The sequence below is a fragment of the Merops nubicus genome, unplaced genomic scaffold, assembly GCF_000691845.1.
Source record: "Merops nubicus isolate BGI_N331 unplaced genomic scaffold, ASM69184v1 scaffold3040, whole genome shotgun sequence".
NCBI classification, from domain to species: domain Eukaryota; kingdom Metazoa; phylum Chordata; class Aves; order Coraciiformes; family Meropidae; genus Merops; species Merops nubicus.
Genome location: NW_008583369.1, coordinates 12,835 through 28,353, shown reverse-complemented (window position 1 = coordinate 28,353; position 15,519 = coordinate 12,835). Strand labels below are relative to the sequence as shown.

At 43.0% G+C, this 15,519-nt stretch overlaps 1 protein-coding gene across 1 annotated transcript in view; it reads right to left on the bottom strand.

Moving 5' to 3' along the window:
• LOC103773051 (deleted in malignant brain tumors 1 protein-like) overlaps nucleotides 1-15,519 on the bottom strand; it is a 29,306-nt gene that overhangs the window by 9,086 nt on the left and 4,701 nt on the right. The window contains exons 3-8 of the mRNA XM_008940406.1: nucleotides 15,093-15,230; nucleotides 12,003-12,086; nucleotides 7,305-7,323; nucleotides 1,710-1,808; nucleotides 1,005-1,319; nucleotides 435-464 (exon numbers count right to left, since the gene is read on the bottom strand). Coding sequence (XP_008938654.1) covers nucleotides 435-464; nucleotides 1,005-1,319; nucleotides 1,710-1,808; nucleotides 7,305-7,323; nucleotides 12,003-12,086; nucleotides 15,093-15,230 — 685 coding nt within the window. The remainder of the gene's footprint in view (nucleotides 1-434; nucleotides 465-1,004; nucleotides 1,320-1,709; nucleotides 1,809-7,304; nucleotides 7,324-12,002; nucleotides 12,087-15,092; nucleotides 15,231-15,519) is intronic.

Sequence of the window (15,519 nt, the reverse complement as noted above, 5' to 3'; positions counted from 1 at the left end):
AGTCTCGAGGAGAAATCATTTTGGGCACCAGTCTTTCATTTCTGTGCTACATATGACAGAAAACTGCATTTTAGCACCCACTCGTCTGTGGCTGTGTGCTCTGAAGAGTGTAATTAAATCAACACAACCCCAGGAAACAAGAGTAAAGTCTGTACTTCAAGGTTTCGAGGGTGTTTTGATTATTTCAGGAACAATAAGAAAATTAGGGAGTCAGAAACTTAGATCTGGAGTGACCACTGGCAAATACAGTTCCTATGAGCAATCCAAAGAACAGCAATAAAGTTACGGTGGATGAATAAATAGCAATTGTACCTTTCTAGAACACTCTCTGCCAAGGAGCTGTAATCACCTGATTTTTGAGTTGAAAATTATTCTCTGGGCATTTGGGGAGACTTAAGTGCTAATGGACTTATGTTTGAAAAGCCCTGCCTTACCTGTTGGTGCCACCGTGGAGCGTTCTGCACCTGTGAACGTAGAGAAAAAGCAAAAATTTACAGTTATATTGCTTCCAAATAGGCTGCTTCCAGCCATGCCATCTTTGTTTTCAGTTGTGACAGGACTATTGGTTTTTATTTTCAATGCACACATGCCTGGTTGACATCTGGATGTGTTTCCATCTCCTCTTAACAGGTGCCTGACTTATACTGGGAGTGTCTCGCAATCAGATGTTGACTGCAGTGGTCCTGAACTACCTTCTCTACCCACTCAAACCAGGACACCTCCTTTCACCATTTTCACACTCAGCACTTGCTGCTACCAATTTTGGTATTTTATCCAAGATATCCTTTTGCTCCTTGACTGTGGAGACCAGCCTCAATACAAAGAGCCTCCACATGCACACGTGTTTAGACTCGATGATCTTAAAGGTCTTTTGCAGTGGAAGCAATTCTATGATTTCAGCTCTAGTCTGATTTCCAGGCTCAACTCTGATGTTTCTTGCATTATGGTCAACAGGAAACTCCAAAGAGATTTTTAAGAGCACATAACTATTTCTTTTTCCTTACCTGAACAGACGATGTGGACGTGTTGTCTGCACCTCCGCCTGGTCCACCTGGTGTGCCGGCAGTCCCAGAGGTGATCTTCGGTTCCTCTGCACCTCACTTTGGCCAGGTTGTTGCCTCCTCTGCCAGAGCCCGAGGGAGGCTGGTGGAAGACCGAGACCACTTCACCACAACCAAGTTGTCTGCATACAACACTGCCACTGTCCATGCTGAACTCCGTGTCACAGATTGTCCCCCATCTGCCCCTGAGGTAAAGCTCGACCCTCCCGGCGCATCGGTCCCCTTCCGACACCAGCCGCAGCTGTGGAGCTTCTGGAACTGAGGGGAAGGTTGAGAGGTGAACATCTCAGTTGGTTTATTCATGGGCTGTCTGAGGATTCACCCCCATCTGTCCAGGGAAGGGCTGCCCAGTGTTTCTGTGTCCCCAGTGCCTGGGGCTTGCTGGGGAACACCTGCAGCACGCAGAGCAGCACAGGGCAGGGAGCTGAACAGCAGAGCCTGGCTCAGTGCTGGCTCTGCTGTGTACAGGACCTGGTCTGCCATGGTTGGCTGTCTCTGGCTGTGCTGGGGAGAGGAACAGCTCAGCTAGAGCTGGCTCATAGAATGGCTTGGGTTGGAAGGGACCTTAAAGGTCATCTAGTTCCAAAACATGTCATTTACAGGTGTGCCTGCTACATTCATACTGAGGAGCATGTCTGACAGTCTTACCTTTGGGTTTAAATTTGTCTTTTATCCATCCTGAAAATTTCTTCCATATCTGACCTCCAGGCAGTGAGTCTTCTGGTGACCTCCACAACGTGCCACTTGCTGTGGCAGATAAGGAGACATGTTAGTGTTGATGTAACATATCACATCACAATTCCAGGTGTGTTTCGAGGTTTGCTGAGAGACAGTACCCAGTGTGTTGATACATTAAGTGTTGGTATGTGGTGTGTTTTCAGAGCAATCCTGCTGTTCCTCCACATGTCTGGAAGGACATGCAGGACCTGACTGTGGAGGACCTTATTTCATGGCAGTACAAAGAGATCTGATCCCAGAAATCCTCATGTACATCCTTCACCTCCAGTAAAGACATGGGGATCTGGGAGCTGAGCTCTGCTAAATTTCACTGGGATGGTAGAAAGGGCTATTTACTTTTGCCATATGTGATTACCACAACAGTGGGGAGGCTGTGGACTATTTGGCTGTGCAGACAGTGACAGTTATTTTGGCTTTTGACAGCCCAGTGCTTAAATCTTTTTAAGTGCCTGCTCAGAAGTTATTTTGGCTTTTGACAGCCCAGTGTGTTGGCTTAAATCTTTGTAAGTGCCTGCTCAGGTCTGTATGGAAACCCAGCTTGGTCTAACTCCACAGTGAGAAACAGAGTGTGTACTGCTTAAGGTATTTAAAAAAGTATGTCAGATTAAACCAGACTGTGGCACCATGGTCCAGGGGATGAAATAGCCTTCCAAAAAAGATACAAACCTGTGGTCTGACTGTGTGCTTTTGGTAATCTGAATTTGAAAATCTACTTATATTCATCGAAAGGAAAAAGGATGTGGGCTTCCAGGAGTCAAAGCCATGTTGTCAAACGGCAGCTTTGTGAAATAATGTCCTTGCTCTATCAGAATAAGCCTGCTTTGAAGAACTGTGCCTGATTCAATCACTAAAATGAGGAGAAATTTCATTTGTGGATTTTTTTTTTCCTTTTCTTTCAAATTGGCTTTTGATCTTCAGACACTCACTTTCACAGACTTTCACTTTGGTGATGCTAAAGTCTTAGGCTTGCAAGACAGGATCCTAAATAATTTTTCCAGTCAAATATAATCCAGTCTACATCAGGTCAAGTTAAAGACAAAAGTGAATTTATAGACTAAGGACAAATATTATAGGGTTGTTGAAGTGCTGGGATTTCACCATCCTCTTGAAGTACAGCTTAGTCCTTTTTGATGCTGAACTTCTCTCTGGACTGACTTTGCTCATGTCTTATAAATAATTCAGTATTGCAAATCCCTTAATCTACCCTCCATGAAATGATCTCTTTTTGTAAGGGATTGACAAGACATTATTCATGGTGTCCATGCTAATAATTAAAGATGAAAGTATCTCATTCAAACTAATTATATTAATTATTAGATTATAAGGAAAGTTGGGGTTGTTATTGTTTGAAGTTTGAATGACCATGACAGGCAGTTCAGTGTATTTCCAGTGAAGTATACATGGCAAGCTGCTCAGTGCTTCTTTTTCTCTCTTTATCAACATTTTAAAGCCTACAGTATAGAAGAATTTAAATTCAAAATTAGAATATTAGAAGAAGAAAGCTTAAAGAATGACTTCCACAAACTGTTCCCCTCATGGAGCAGAAACAAAACACTCTTCAGCCTTCTTCAGTCCACAACCTTCATAGGTCATATTTTTGAAATATAACTTATGGATTGATCTGAATCTTTGAATTAGAAGGCAAATTAAACCATCAGTTTTCTGGTCCAACATTTATTAGCAATATTGTAGGAGGCTCTTTGCCACCACTTCCCAGCAAGCTGGTCTGCATTGGTAACTAATTCTGTCTGAAACATTTCCCTCCAAGCATGAAAAAGTTTTAGACACAGTACCTGGTTGAGATAGAAGAGCAGCACTCAACAGCAGCAAGCAGGTGACACTTGCTTGAAGGCCCATTTCCATGGTGGTTGTCTGTTCTAACCCAATGCACTCTCAGAATTTATACCAAAGGGGTTCTGGTCTACCCCAGCGGTGTGTACTCTGCAATTTGATCTTTCTTCCTGAACTCCAAATCAATGCCAAGAAAGTGATTTACTGAGTATTTTCGTTTCACATGAAACTGAGATCTCCCCAAACACTCCTGGGTACCTTTGTGGTTGGTGATGTGGTTGTTCCAGGATCCACTGGTGTACTTTTGGAGATTAGGCTGTTTGGTAAGGATTCTCATACCACCAAAATTAAGTTGGTTTCCAGCTGAAAACCATACTAAAGCAGATGAAATTGGTGTGAGAACTGCACCAAAAAAAAGATTAGCATCCTTAAAAGCATTGGGAAAGTCTTAATCAAATTCTCTCTGTCTGCTACACATTACTCCTGTGGGAAACAGTTTTTATACTTTTTCATATTTCTCTGACTCCTCGTTAACCTGGGTCTACATCCCTCCAGCATGTTCCAGTTCTGCAGTTCTCACTCTCATGCTTGCAGCCTACAGGGCAAGAAAACAGCTCTAAGAGATATTGGCCAAGGCACAATGGGGTAAGAAGAACTGGTTTTGAGGGCAAATAAGTAGGGCTGAACTCCTGCAACCAAGGAAATGGAGCAAGATAAGGCCAAAGGATGCTAAATTAATCATAAAAATGTTCAAGTCAAGAAATCTGTATGTAAAAACAGAGGCATGACCAGCTGCCATGTCCTGTTCTGGGGAAGACCAGTAGAGACTGAAGTCACGGGGCCCTATCCATGTTTCTGATGAAACTAGACTGAGATTTCCCCCTTGTCTTCAGAGGACAAGCCCACGTGGGATCTGAGAGTGCTGTGTGTAACATCAGAAACAGACTGCCCAGAGCCTAAGGAAGTCAAGCCTTTGTCTGTTAGGACCTCTGAGACATGTTTTTATATCTGTGAGCTATTACACAAAAGAACTGAGGCACAACGTATTTTTCAGGTGAAGGGGAGAAACTAGAAATAGGTTTTTATTCTGCTGTCAAGAGTTATGTATTCATAGGATGAGAGACAGAAGATATTGTAGTGCTGGTATAATACAAATTAATAAAGGACTAGGAGATAGCATGAAAAGAACTCATGGTGAAGAGGAAATGTAGAGCAGGTTGTGCTGGAGATGAACCTTTGCCACCTTCTTCGTGGTGTCTTTTCACATTAGATGACTTGCATGAAAAAAGGGAATCCCACCTAGCATCCTACACAGATAGAAAAGATTTGCCTCTAGCAAAGCAGGGTCCCTTCAGCCACAGAGTCCTCTCCTTGATATGAGGTGGTGGTGTCAACACCCTATGGCCTCCAATATCCCAAAGAACGCCTCCAGCTCTGTCTCACTCTGTACTCTCAAGGAGCAGATAGGTCTCAGCTAGAGAGAGAAAAAAGGCAAAGCTAAATTTTCTTAGGGACTTAAAAATGAACATAAATTCTTTCTGTGAGTGATTTTCTTACTTTCTTAGCCCAGCACAATGTGTGAGATCTTTCTAGATATCCATGCTCTTACCTTCCCAGTACCTTCTCCAGAAAAACCAGTCATGTCAGGTATCCAATTTCCTAGTTCCGTGTGTGTTACTTGAATTCAGTGACATTTCCTGAAGTGCCAAAGTGGATTTATGCTAGATCCTTATCAACATATGTCTATCCACAGAGCTCTAAGCTGGGCCTACACAGTACACTGTGCACCAGTTTTCTTTCCTGGCAACAATTAAACAAATTTATACAAACATTTTTCACTTTTGAAGGAAAAAAATCATTTTAGAAGCAGTCCAAAAGGCCACTGATCTCACATGAAGGTTTTATTCTCAAAATAACAACAAATTTGTTGTATCTTGGGATTTAACACAGCTCTAAGTGCTCTGGATGCAAAGATTGTGATCTGAACAATGTCATGTAGAAGGCACCGAATTCTGATAAGATCTGCACAGCTCTAGGTGGCAAAGGAGGAGCAGTCTCCACGTGAAACATTGCAGCTCCTGTCATGGACATTGAAGGTGCTGTTAGAAAGGTGGTAAGGCTTCAGTCCAAAGCTAAGCAAGCAGCCTAATCCCACGTGGCAGGAACCAGCAGTGATGACAGCAGAGCTGACCTTTGTGGTCTTGGGTTAACAAAGATGTTTCCCAAAACATCATCTTAAAGAAATCTATCAAAATTTGCTCATTGAAAACAAACAGGTTTTGTCTGTAGTGAAATAGTTTTATGCAGGGCATTGATCTTCCTTTACAGAGTGAAGTTTTCCTGCACTGGCAAAACCTCCCCTCCCTGGAAATAGCTTTTCCCAGCTTTTCCTAACTACATAGGAATTTCAGTATTTTGCATTGTGAAATCTAGCATCTGACTATTCATTGAATCATTCTGGTTGGAAGAGACCTTTAAGATCATCAGGTCCAACCCTTAACCCAGCACTGACAGATCATCAGTAACCCATGTCCCTCAGCACCACATCTCCATGGCTTGGAAACCCCTCCAGGGACGGGGACTCCACCACTGCCCTGGGCAGCCTGGCACAGCCCTGGGCAACCCTTTCAGGGAAGAAATTTTTCCTAATATCTGACTGAAACTTCCCCTGGCACAGCTTGAGGCTGTTTCCCCTTGTCCTATCAATAAGACATTGGGTAAACAGCACACCAAGTATGAGATGTGTGTGTGCATACACAGACAGAGGTGCACGTGTCTGTGTATGTGACACATCCTCCCTGGGACACCTTCTTCTAAGAGGCAAGTTCTCCATGAATTCATGCTGCTCTGCCCAGGCAATTCCTTCAGCATTTGCAAACGAAAGTAAGCTCACCAAAGGCATTTAAACATTTAATTTTCATGGAAATTTAGTGTTATAATTGCCATAAGGATCTAGGTCTGACATAGTCTAAGGAGCTAAAAGCAATGGGAAAATACAAAGCTGTTCTGGAGGCTCCCACCACTGGAGGGCATCGAGACACTGTCCTTTGGGAGGGAGCTCGTTCCTGGGTGAGATGGTCTGACCACACAGCGCTTTTGTAGGCTCCTTAAAGAGGCCTCTGCTTTAGCATATAGCTTTAAAAGTCAGAGGTGGAAATAAACATATGCAAAAGAGAGAGCTACAAACAGCAGGGCAGTTGTGTCCATTCCTCACCTGTCTCCTGCTCAGGTTGGAGGAGATGTCTCTGGCCCACCTCAGGCATCCATCTCTTTCATCTTCCCTTGCAGCTCCTCACTTGTTATCACTGAAGTTATAAACCAGGACACCTGAGAGCTCTCATCTCCAGTATCCATCAAGAATTTCACTGAAGTATCTTTGAAGGAAAAAAGTAGTGCTGAGTGCCTCACCCATATGTGTATTTCTTGTACAAATACTTTTTATTTCTTCTTCTCTGAAAAAAAAATTACCAATGTGTGTGAACTCACAAGACAATGCACTTTTCCCCATGTATCTATTAATTCTTTAAATATACTTCCTACATTTTTTTAGAAGATTTCTTATGCAACAGATCCTGGGTTTTGCTGAGCGTGGTGCATTCCCAACAGCCTGGCAGTGCCCACGTCTCGTGCCCTGCCATAGTGGAGGTGACCACAGTGCCACCCAGAAACAGCCCCAGCCTGCCAAAACCTTGGTCCCCACACCTGTAAACTCACCTGCCCCTTCAGGGTTGACCTGGGGAGACAAAAGAAATACTTCTTCCAGGTCATGAAACACATTTTGGTAAGGATTTGCTTAGCTCTTTAAAAATATTTTCTTCTGAAGAGTGATGAAAAATTTAGTTAAATATAAGGACAAGCCAAAATTTCAGAAGAAATATTCAGATTTCAGAAGAAATATCATGCTTTGTTTCAGCACTTCTACTTGTTTCTAAAAGCAGAGAAGGACCAACTTTAAAAGATCTTCTGAGGCTTTGGGGATGTACATGTAAATGAAGATTCCTTGTTTTTTCTGCCTTGAAAAACAACTGGAAACAAACACAGGCGTGAGATAATATGTTGCCAAAGGGTTGCAAAGTGGAAAAGATGCACAAGGAAAAATGAGCAAAGCAGAGTAGCCCAAGACTGCTTTTTTTTCCAGCTGTGTAGTGCCCCAGTATTTGTGTTTAGCTGTCCAGGTGTGTTTTCATTTATCATTAAAATGCATATTCTTTCAATGTGGTTTGCTTTTGTTTGTTTTCTCTCTGTCAACCATTCCACTGAATTCAACCCTGGTAAGTTTGGAAGCAAAAAGTACTTTTGTACACTGAGGAGTGTACAGAGAAAAGGGCAAAGCCCAGGTGAAGTAAATCACATCACGGCAACAGAGCCTTCAAGCAGGTTCCCTGCATTTGTGATGAATCTATTGGTAAAGCAAAGTGGCAGCTTCACATGTGAAGTCATCTTCTGTGGACAAAACTGAGTAGACTCACTGATAGAATAATTTTGCCTGGAAGAGACCTTTAAGATCATTAAATCCAACTGTTAACCCAGCACTGCCAAGTCCACTACCATGTCCCTCAGCACCACATCTAGATGGCTTTTCAATCACTCCAGGAATGGGGACTCCACCACTGCCCTGGGCAGCCTGGACCAGGGCTTGACAACCTCCTTTTAGTTGTAGAGAGGGAGAAGGTCTCCCCTGAGCCTCCTTTGCTCCAGGCTAAACACCTCCAGGTCCCTCAGCTGCTCCTCACAAGACTTGTGCTCCTGACCCCTCACCAGCTTTGTTGCCCTTCTTTAGATATTCTCCAGCAGCTCCATGTCTTCAGAGTGAGGAGAACTGAACCCACTATTGAAGGTGTGGCCTCACCAGTGCTGAGTACAGAGGAACAATCACTCCTCTAGTCCTGCTGGAGTGTCGAGTGCCAGGCCTGGATTCCTGGCCTCAGAGAAGAATTGCCTTGGGGTAAGGATGTCACTGTCCAGCCTCTGGAAGCCCCAGTTCACCCCTGTGAATCCTGTGAGGGAAAAATCTTTGTTTTTTCAAAAGCTATTAGAAGGCTATGCCAATGTAAACGGTGATCAGTGACCTTGGCTCTGCACAGAGTAGGACACAAGCCATCTCATCCTGTTACCCAGCTAAGGACTTGAGTCAACACAGATTGCTTGTCTTGGCGTGTGCTGCCTTCTTGAAGCTTTTCCTGCTTTTCACATTCACGTGGACAATGATAGAGTCTTAATAAAGAGGTTTTCTTAAAGCAAATCCCTTCAGCCTCAGCAGGTACCATGGGCAGGGGTCACACAGAGTGCCACCAGTGCTGGTGACTGTCTCCAGCACCCTTTAAGGATGTGTTATTACAAAAGTGGAAGTGGTCTTCTAGGGCATGGGGGTGCCAGGGTGTGGGGCATGACTAACACTGCCTTCAAATTTCTTTTAAGTACTTTTTCGTAGTAAAATCAATGCAATAAGAAATGGGGTTTGAAGCACAGAGTCTAACCAAAGGCTAACTCTGTCAAAGTCTGATTCCCTCCAGAATTAAGATCCATTTTTAAAAGCTACATTTCTATTTAGGGCTTTATTTCCTGAGAGTTTGGAGAGAGCGTAACAATTTCCCAAGATTTGGATTCAGAGACTTGTCTACATAAGAATACTGTTATTGGTAGAAGCTCCATTCCTGGAAACGTTTAAGGTCAGGTTGGATGGGTCTCTGAGCAGACCCATCCCACAGATTTCCCTTCCCACTGCAGCTGGGTTGGACTAGATGACCTTGAAAGGTCCCTTCCAACCCAAACCGTTCCATGATTCTATTCTATGACTGATCAATACATTACTGATTAATAAGTGCACAGAGACAACACAAACCCCAGCACATAAGTGGCCAAACCCCAACTCAATCAACTCCCACATTAAAATCACCAAAGCTCAAATCACAGAAAGAGAGGAGTACCCTCAGCCAGTGTTTCCACTGATTTTGATTAATTGGCTCCTTCTGATGCTCCTTCTCATGTGTAGTGTTCAATTAAGAAAAAAAAATGATTAGGGAAATTCGCACATGGTTTTCTGGAGAAAACTCTGGGAGTTGTGTCTGCATAAAACTCAAGGATTTTTAATGCAGTATTGGAACCCTAGTAGAGAACTTCAGCAGGGCCTTTGCATGGCTCCTGCTGTCCATCAACCTCAGTGACACCTCTGAGGGAACAAAGAGAATGGGTCTACCCCTTGAATTTTCCTCAGGAGCTTAATGTCACAATGCTCTGCATCTTGATTCATGAGGTGACTGACTATATTAGATGGAGGTGCAAATCTGCATCCAATTTTGAGACCTATTTCCTGGAAGTAATGCTAAATAGAACTGATGCTGACCTAGCTTTGTTTTCTTAGTTACTGATGAAAGATGATGAAGAGTAAACTAATTCAGCACTGAGGTATGGAGGCCAGATAAAGAGTGACTCAAGTGGCTGTTTGCTCTGTGCAGGTTCAGTGAATCTCTGGAGGAGGACAACACTGTGTTCCCCGAGAAGAGCATCTGGAGAGTCTAAGCAAGCACATGGAGGATGCTTTGCTCTTCTGTGATGAATTTCTGAAACTATGTCCAAGATTTTCCTCTGCTTCCAAAGTGATTTGCTAAGCAGTGAGGTGGGCTAAGAAAGTCTGATATTCCTGCAGTGGTAAGCTCTGAATCACACACCTTACACTCTTTTACAAGTTTTTTTCCCCAACATTTGAGTCCTCCATAATCATCTATGCCACTTCATGAACTATACTGTAGCACTTCTCGGTTGCTTTGCTCTTCTGTGATGAATTTCTGAAACTATGTCCAAGATTTTCCTCTGCTTCCAAAGTGATTTGCTAAGCAGTGAGGTGGGCTAAGAAAGTCTGATATTCCTGCAGTGGTAAGCTCTGAATCACACACCTTACACTCTTTTACAAGTTTTTTTCCCCAATATTTGAGTCCTCAATCATCTATGCCATTTGATGAACTATACTGTGGCACTTCTCCATCCTCTTTGGATAAATGTTATCATTTCTCCTTTCCATCAAGTAAAACATATTTACCAGTAAATACCCAATTCTCAGAATGATCAGTTAAAGAAATTATAAGACTTACCAGTTGTCCTGCCTCCTCTAGAAGCTGTGGATTAGAAACATCATAATATGAACAAGAAAATGGTTATTTTAGCAGCTTCAGTTGTATTTCTGAAGAAATTAATTAATTAAACACTGCCACAGACCTTTGTGTGCCTGGTGGCCACGGGTCAGAACTTTGTACCTCAGTCTGCTCTCTCTAAGTGGTGAGGAGCCTCTCTCTTATATTGTCTAATTTGTTCTAAAACAAGATTACTGTTTTGTAACCTGTCTTTACTACCTTAGGCAAGGCAAAGATTTTAGAACGTGTTGAAAAGCCAGAACAATTTTTTAAATGGATTTTCTTAAATGAAAGAAATTACCTATGTTAGATAAATGCTAGTGGTTATCTATTGATTTATTAACAATGAAGTATTAAAATTAGTAGAGGCAGAATCAAGGTTTTACTCACTGAGACAAGGGTGACCAAGAGATGAGGTTAATCAAGCCAAAGCAACTCAATGTGACCATTAATTATTTATAACTAAATTATCTTTTTAATATTAAAGGCCTTATGAGTTGCATTAGAAAACAGACAAAAATATCTTAGATTTTTCTGTGAGGTGACTGTATCCAACAGACCAAATGAAAAATGCTGTTATACACACCACCTTTCCTTTTTTAAGACTTTGGACTTTTAGAAACCAGGTCCACTGAGGATTTTTTTTTCACACATAAGAAGCCCCATCCTTTCTACTCTGGCAAGCCAGGTATACATTTCAGTTTCACAGAATCATAAAAAGTCTCCAGTGTGAAAGCTCGTTGGTTCTGTAAAGGCAAAAAGTGCCTTGGGGTTGCTTTTTGGTGCTCCTCCCTAGTCTTCCTAGGAAGCAAATAGAATTGGTTAATGAAGATTAGAGGTGGCTAAAATAATGTGATGGTAGTATAAAATATTGGATGGAGTCTGAGTGATGCTGATTAAAAGGCTCTAAAAGTTTTGACTCTTAGGTGGATGGAAGTTTGCAATGTGAAATACTGATCAAAAAAGGGAAATTATGTGGGATAGAGACTTGTGGGCAAGAGAGCTGTAAGGCTGTTGAGAAAAGGATTTTCTGGTTCAGGGGAATACCTTTTACTCCAACAAAATTAAAAATTCATCGTGGCTCTTCTTGATAAAGCCAAGATACTGCAACATGAGCAATATATTCCACTAGAATATATAATCTATATCATTTTATTCTATACAATATATACACCTCCCTGTGAGAACATTCCCACAGATAGTTCTCATTCCCTCTGTGCTGCACATCAGCCCTGACAGTATTCTGTGGGCTGTGAGTAAACTTGACATTTCCTGAGGATGTTACAGCATGTCCACAGACCTGCTGGTTACAGAGAACTTCTGTGTCACTTATATCCCAGAAATCATCACAAATGGTCCCCCACATAAGCTATCTCAACATGCCCTTCACACTGGTCCATCCATTCACCAACATCACTGATGTTTCTTTGAAAATAAAAAAAGAATTTCCCTGAATCTGGGCACTTTATGGAAAGTCAGAAGCTTATGCAGGTTGGAAGGGACCTCAAGAGATCTGTGTTCCAGCTCCTGCCTGTGGCAGGTCCTGAGCAGGTTGCTCTGGGTCATGTCTATGAGACTATTGAATATCTCCAAGGATGGACATACCACAGTTTCTTTGAGTTCCTGTTCTACTGTTTGACCACCTCATGGTAAAAAAAGTATTTTCCTTTATATCTCTGCAGAATTACCCAAGTTCTGACTTGTGCCTGTTGCCTCTTGTCCTATTGCTGTGCAACTCTGAGAAAAGACTTGGCTCCACTTTCCCTTTGCCCTCCCAGCAGGTGACTGCAGATGGCAATAAAATCTGCCCTTCACACTCTTAAGACTGACCAAGCCCAAGTCCATCAACATCTACTTGTACATCTTGTGCTCCAGTTCCCTGAACATCTTGGTGAGCATTTGCCAGACTTGCTGCAGTGCCCTTGCAAGGAAGCCACACTCTTGCCCTGGATGCAGTGCTACAGGTCTGTCTCACCAGTGCTGAGCAGAGGGAAAGCATCACCTCGTTTGACCTGCTGGCACTGCTCAAAGGGCACCTTGTTGGCTCATGGTCAACGTGTTGTCCACCAGGAACACCAGATCCTTCCCTGTAGCACTGCTGTGTATCCAGCTGGCTCTCTGCCTGTGCTGCTGCACTCCAGAGATGTAGCCTATGATAGTCAAAGATATTTCTTGCTGAGGAAGGTCTAAAGTGGTACAAAAGCAGCTTAGAAGAGCTATGCCACTTTCTTTTAGCTAGTTGTGTATGAACACACGTTCTCAACCTGCTTAATGCTCCTGCTGTTCAGGGTCCCTGGGGCAAGGCCACGCTCCTGAAGCACATACCTACAACACAGTGATACTGCTGAATGACCCACTCCCTGCAGCAGCATCCACAGCACTACTGCCCTGGGTAAACATCAGCTCTGAACTTCCCTGTAACCCTGTATGCAGCATCAAACCTCATTTATCCCAACTTCACATTGAGATGGATGTAATTTGGGGCAGTTCCTGACTTTATTCTCTGTTAAACACCAACAGAAAAACTGGTCATCTTCATGGCACCTGGGCAACACCAGTGCAATGTTTTACAGCCCATCCAACATGAAATAAGTAATAACTAGACTTCTCAGTTAAAATCTATCGGTGTTCTGAACTGTACAGACTCAGTTCTAAACCAGCAAAATGTGTTCATGTTAAGGGCAATGATGAGAGAAGTTTAAGGAGTTTACCTGTTGCTTCAGATCCCATGTAAGCTGTGAATGAAAAAAAGAAAGGTCACTTCTAGGTGGAGTTTTCAGTCCCTGCAGTAACAACTACATCAACTAAAGGTTATTTTGCACATTATGCTGAAAATATTACTGAAAGAGCAAGAAGCTGATTAATGCACCTTGTGTTAAGAGTTATTACACAGGTCTACCACAGAAGTCAGACCAGTTGTGAAATACATCAGCTCATGATCATAGGGGAAAACATGAATTTGTAAAGTTAGTGATACAAAAATTGTATAAATGAGACAAGGTAGTCAGCAGAGAAAAAAACCCTGTCTCTCTTTAGCCCATATCCAGGGCTAAGCTACAGCAGTTATTCTACCACCTTATGACCCCTCCCCAGCCAGGAAGGGGCATCTGGAAAAGAAGACCCATGGGCTGAAATGAAACCAGCTTTAATGAAACAGCCAAACTAATACCAACATAAAGTTACACTCAGCTCAGTGAACATCCAGTAGTGACAATAAATGGGAAGGCAGCTCACAGCAGCAGGATCAGCAGGAGCCCAAGCAGAAGATCCACCTCAATAAACTGCCCCCTTTATATTGATCATGACATTTATGGTCTGGGATACACCTGCAGCTAACTGGGGAGCCAACCTGTAGCTAACAGCTTCCAGCTGCCCTGGCTGGCTGGGAACAGCTCATGGCCTGCAGACCATGTCTGTGATTCTGTCCCAGCAAAACTGAAACAAGGGATTTGATTTGGTGAGGTCTGAATGCTACAGGAGAAACAGTACTGGAAGGTAGAAATATTGTGAGAAACTGCAAGAGCTCTGAGGGCTGAAGTTTCTCTTTTAGTGATTGTTTGCTGGCTTTCAGAAGACTGAGGTTAATAAGGAAACAGGCTGCAGAGTGAAGAGAAAAGTTGGGTCTGGGTTGTTCTCTGAAGGACATCAGTGGCTCCTGCGTCAAGTCCAAGGGTGTCTCTCAATGTATAAATTCAGGGTCCTAATTTTCTTCTAGGCCTGTTGTTAACACGTACAGTTTAGTGCAGTGGAAGTGATTATTACTATTAATTAGTAAAGGCTGAGGACAGATTGCTGTACAAAGAGTTCAGTTTAGCAGTGTGCAAAGAGGCCGCAGCTCCCGGTGACTGCATGGGGCTACCTCTAACACAATGACACCTCTGTGTCAAAAATTTTGAAGATGTGCCATGTTAAGTGACCCAAAAGTCAGTCTGGACCTGCCTTCTGCATCTGCACAGGCATTTCTTCCTGGGATGGCTCCATTTGCTGACATGGCAGTTGCAAGATAAGCAAGCATCAAAGGAACCTCCACACAATGGGGGGAGTATGAAATGTTAGGTGATGTTGACTGAACAATTTTACCTCACCTGGTAATTCTCTGGAACTCTTTTTATCTAGTTCAATGAGAAGACCCTTGGCCATTTCAGTTCCAACCTAGTCTAAAATATCTATGGGATGTATGAAGCTGGACTCTCCCCTGAGCTCTGCACCACTCCACTACTGAGCTGTGAGCCAAGTGTGCAATGGAGCATTGAGTATGCGGTGAACAAAGGTCCAGTACAGGGGGAATAAAGCTGTAGGCATCAGGAACAGTGAGTTTTATGCCACCATTTAGCTTGAGGTCTGCTTTACAAAGTCAGACTTACATAAAATGCACCTTAGTGAATGGCATTGATGTCTTCCACATGTCCCCAGTTGTATGCAGACCTAGTTTGGGGCACTCCCAGTTGTAAACCCCATTCCCTTTGCAGTGCACAATGTCAAGAAGGAGCTTTCCTGAGCCCTGACTACATTTCTAAGGGTAGAAACTGCCCTGCCACACCCCACCTGGTCATCTTCAGATCCCAGGGGTCATCAGAGCTGCCCTAGCAATAGACTTCAACATGGCCCCCACATCTGTTCCTCCCATTCACAAGCCTTGGTCTTTGGAACGCCAAAAAAAGACAGAGCTCTTTATGAGCACTTATATATTGAGTCTTTATGAGAGCTCTTCCATATTGACCAGTTTTTAGTTGGCAGCTGCAAATTTGGGACAAGAATAAGAACTTCTCAGAAGCAAAAGCAAGAGGTAGGACAATAATTAC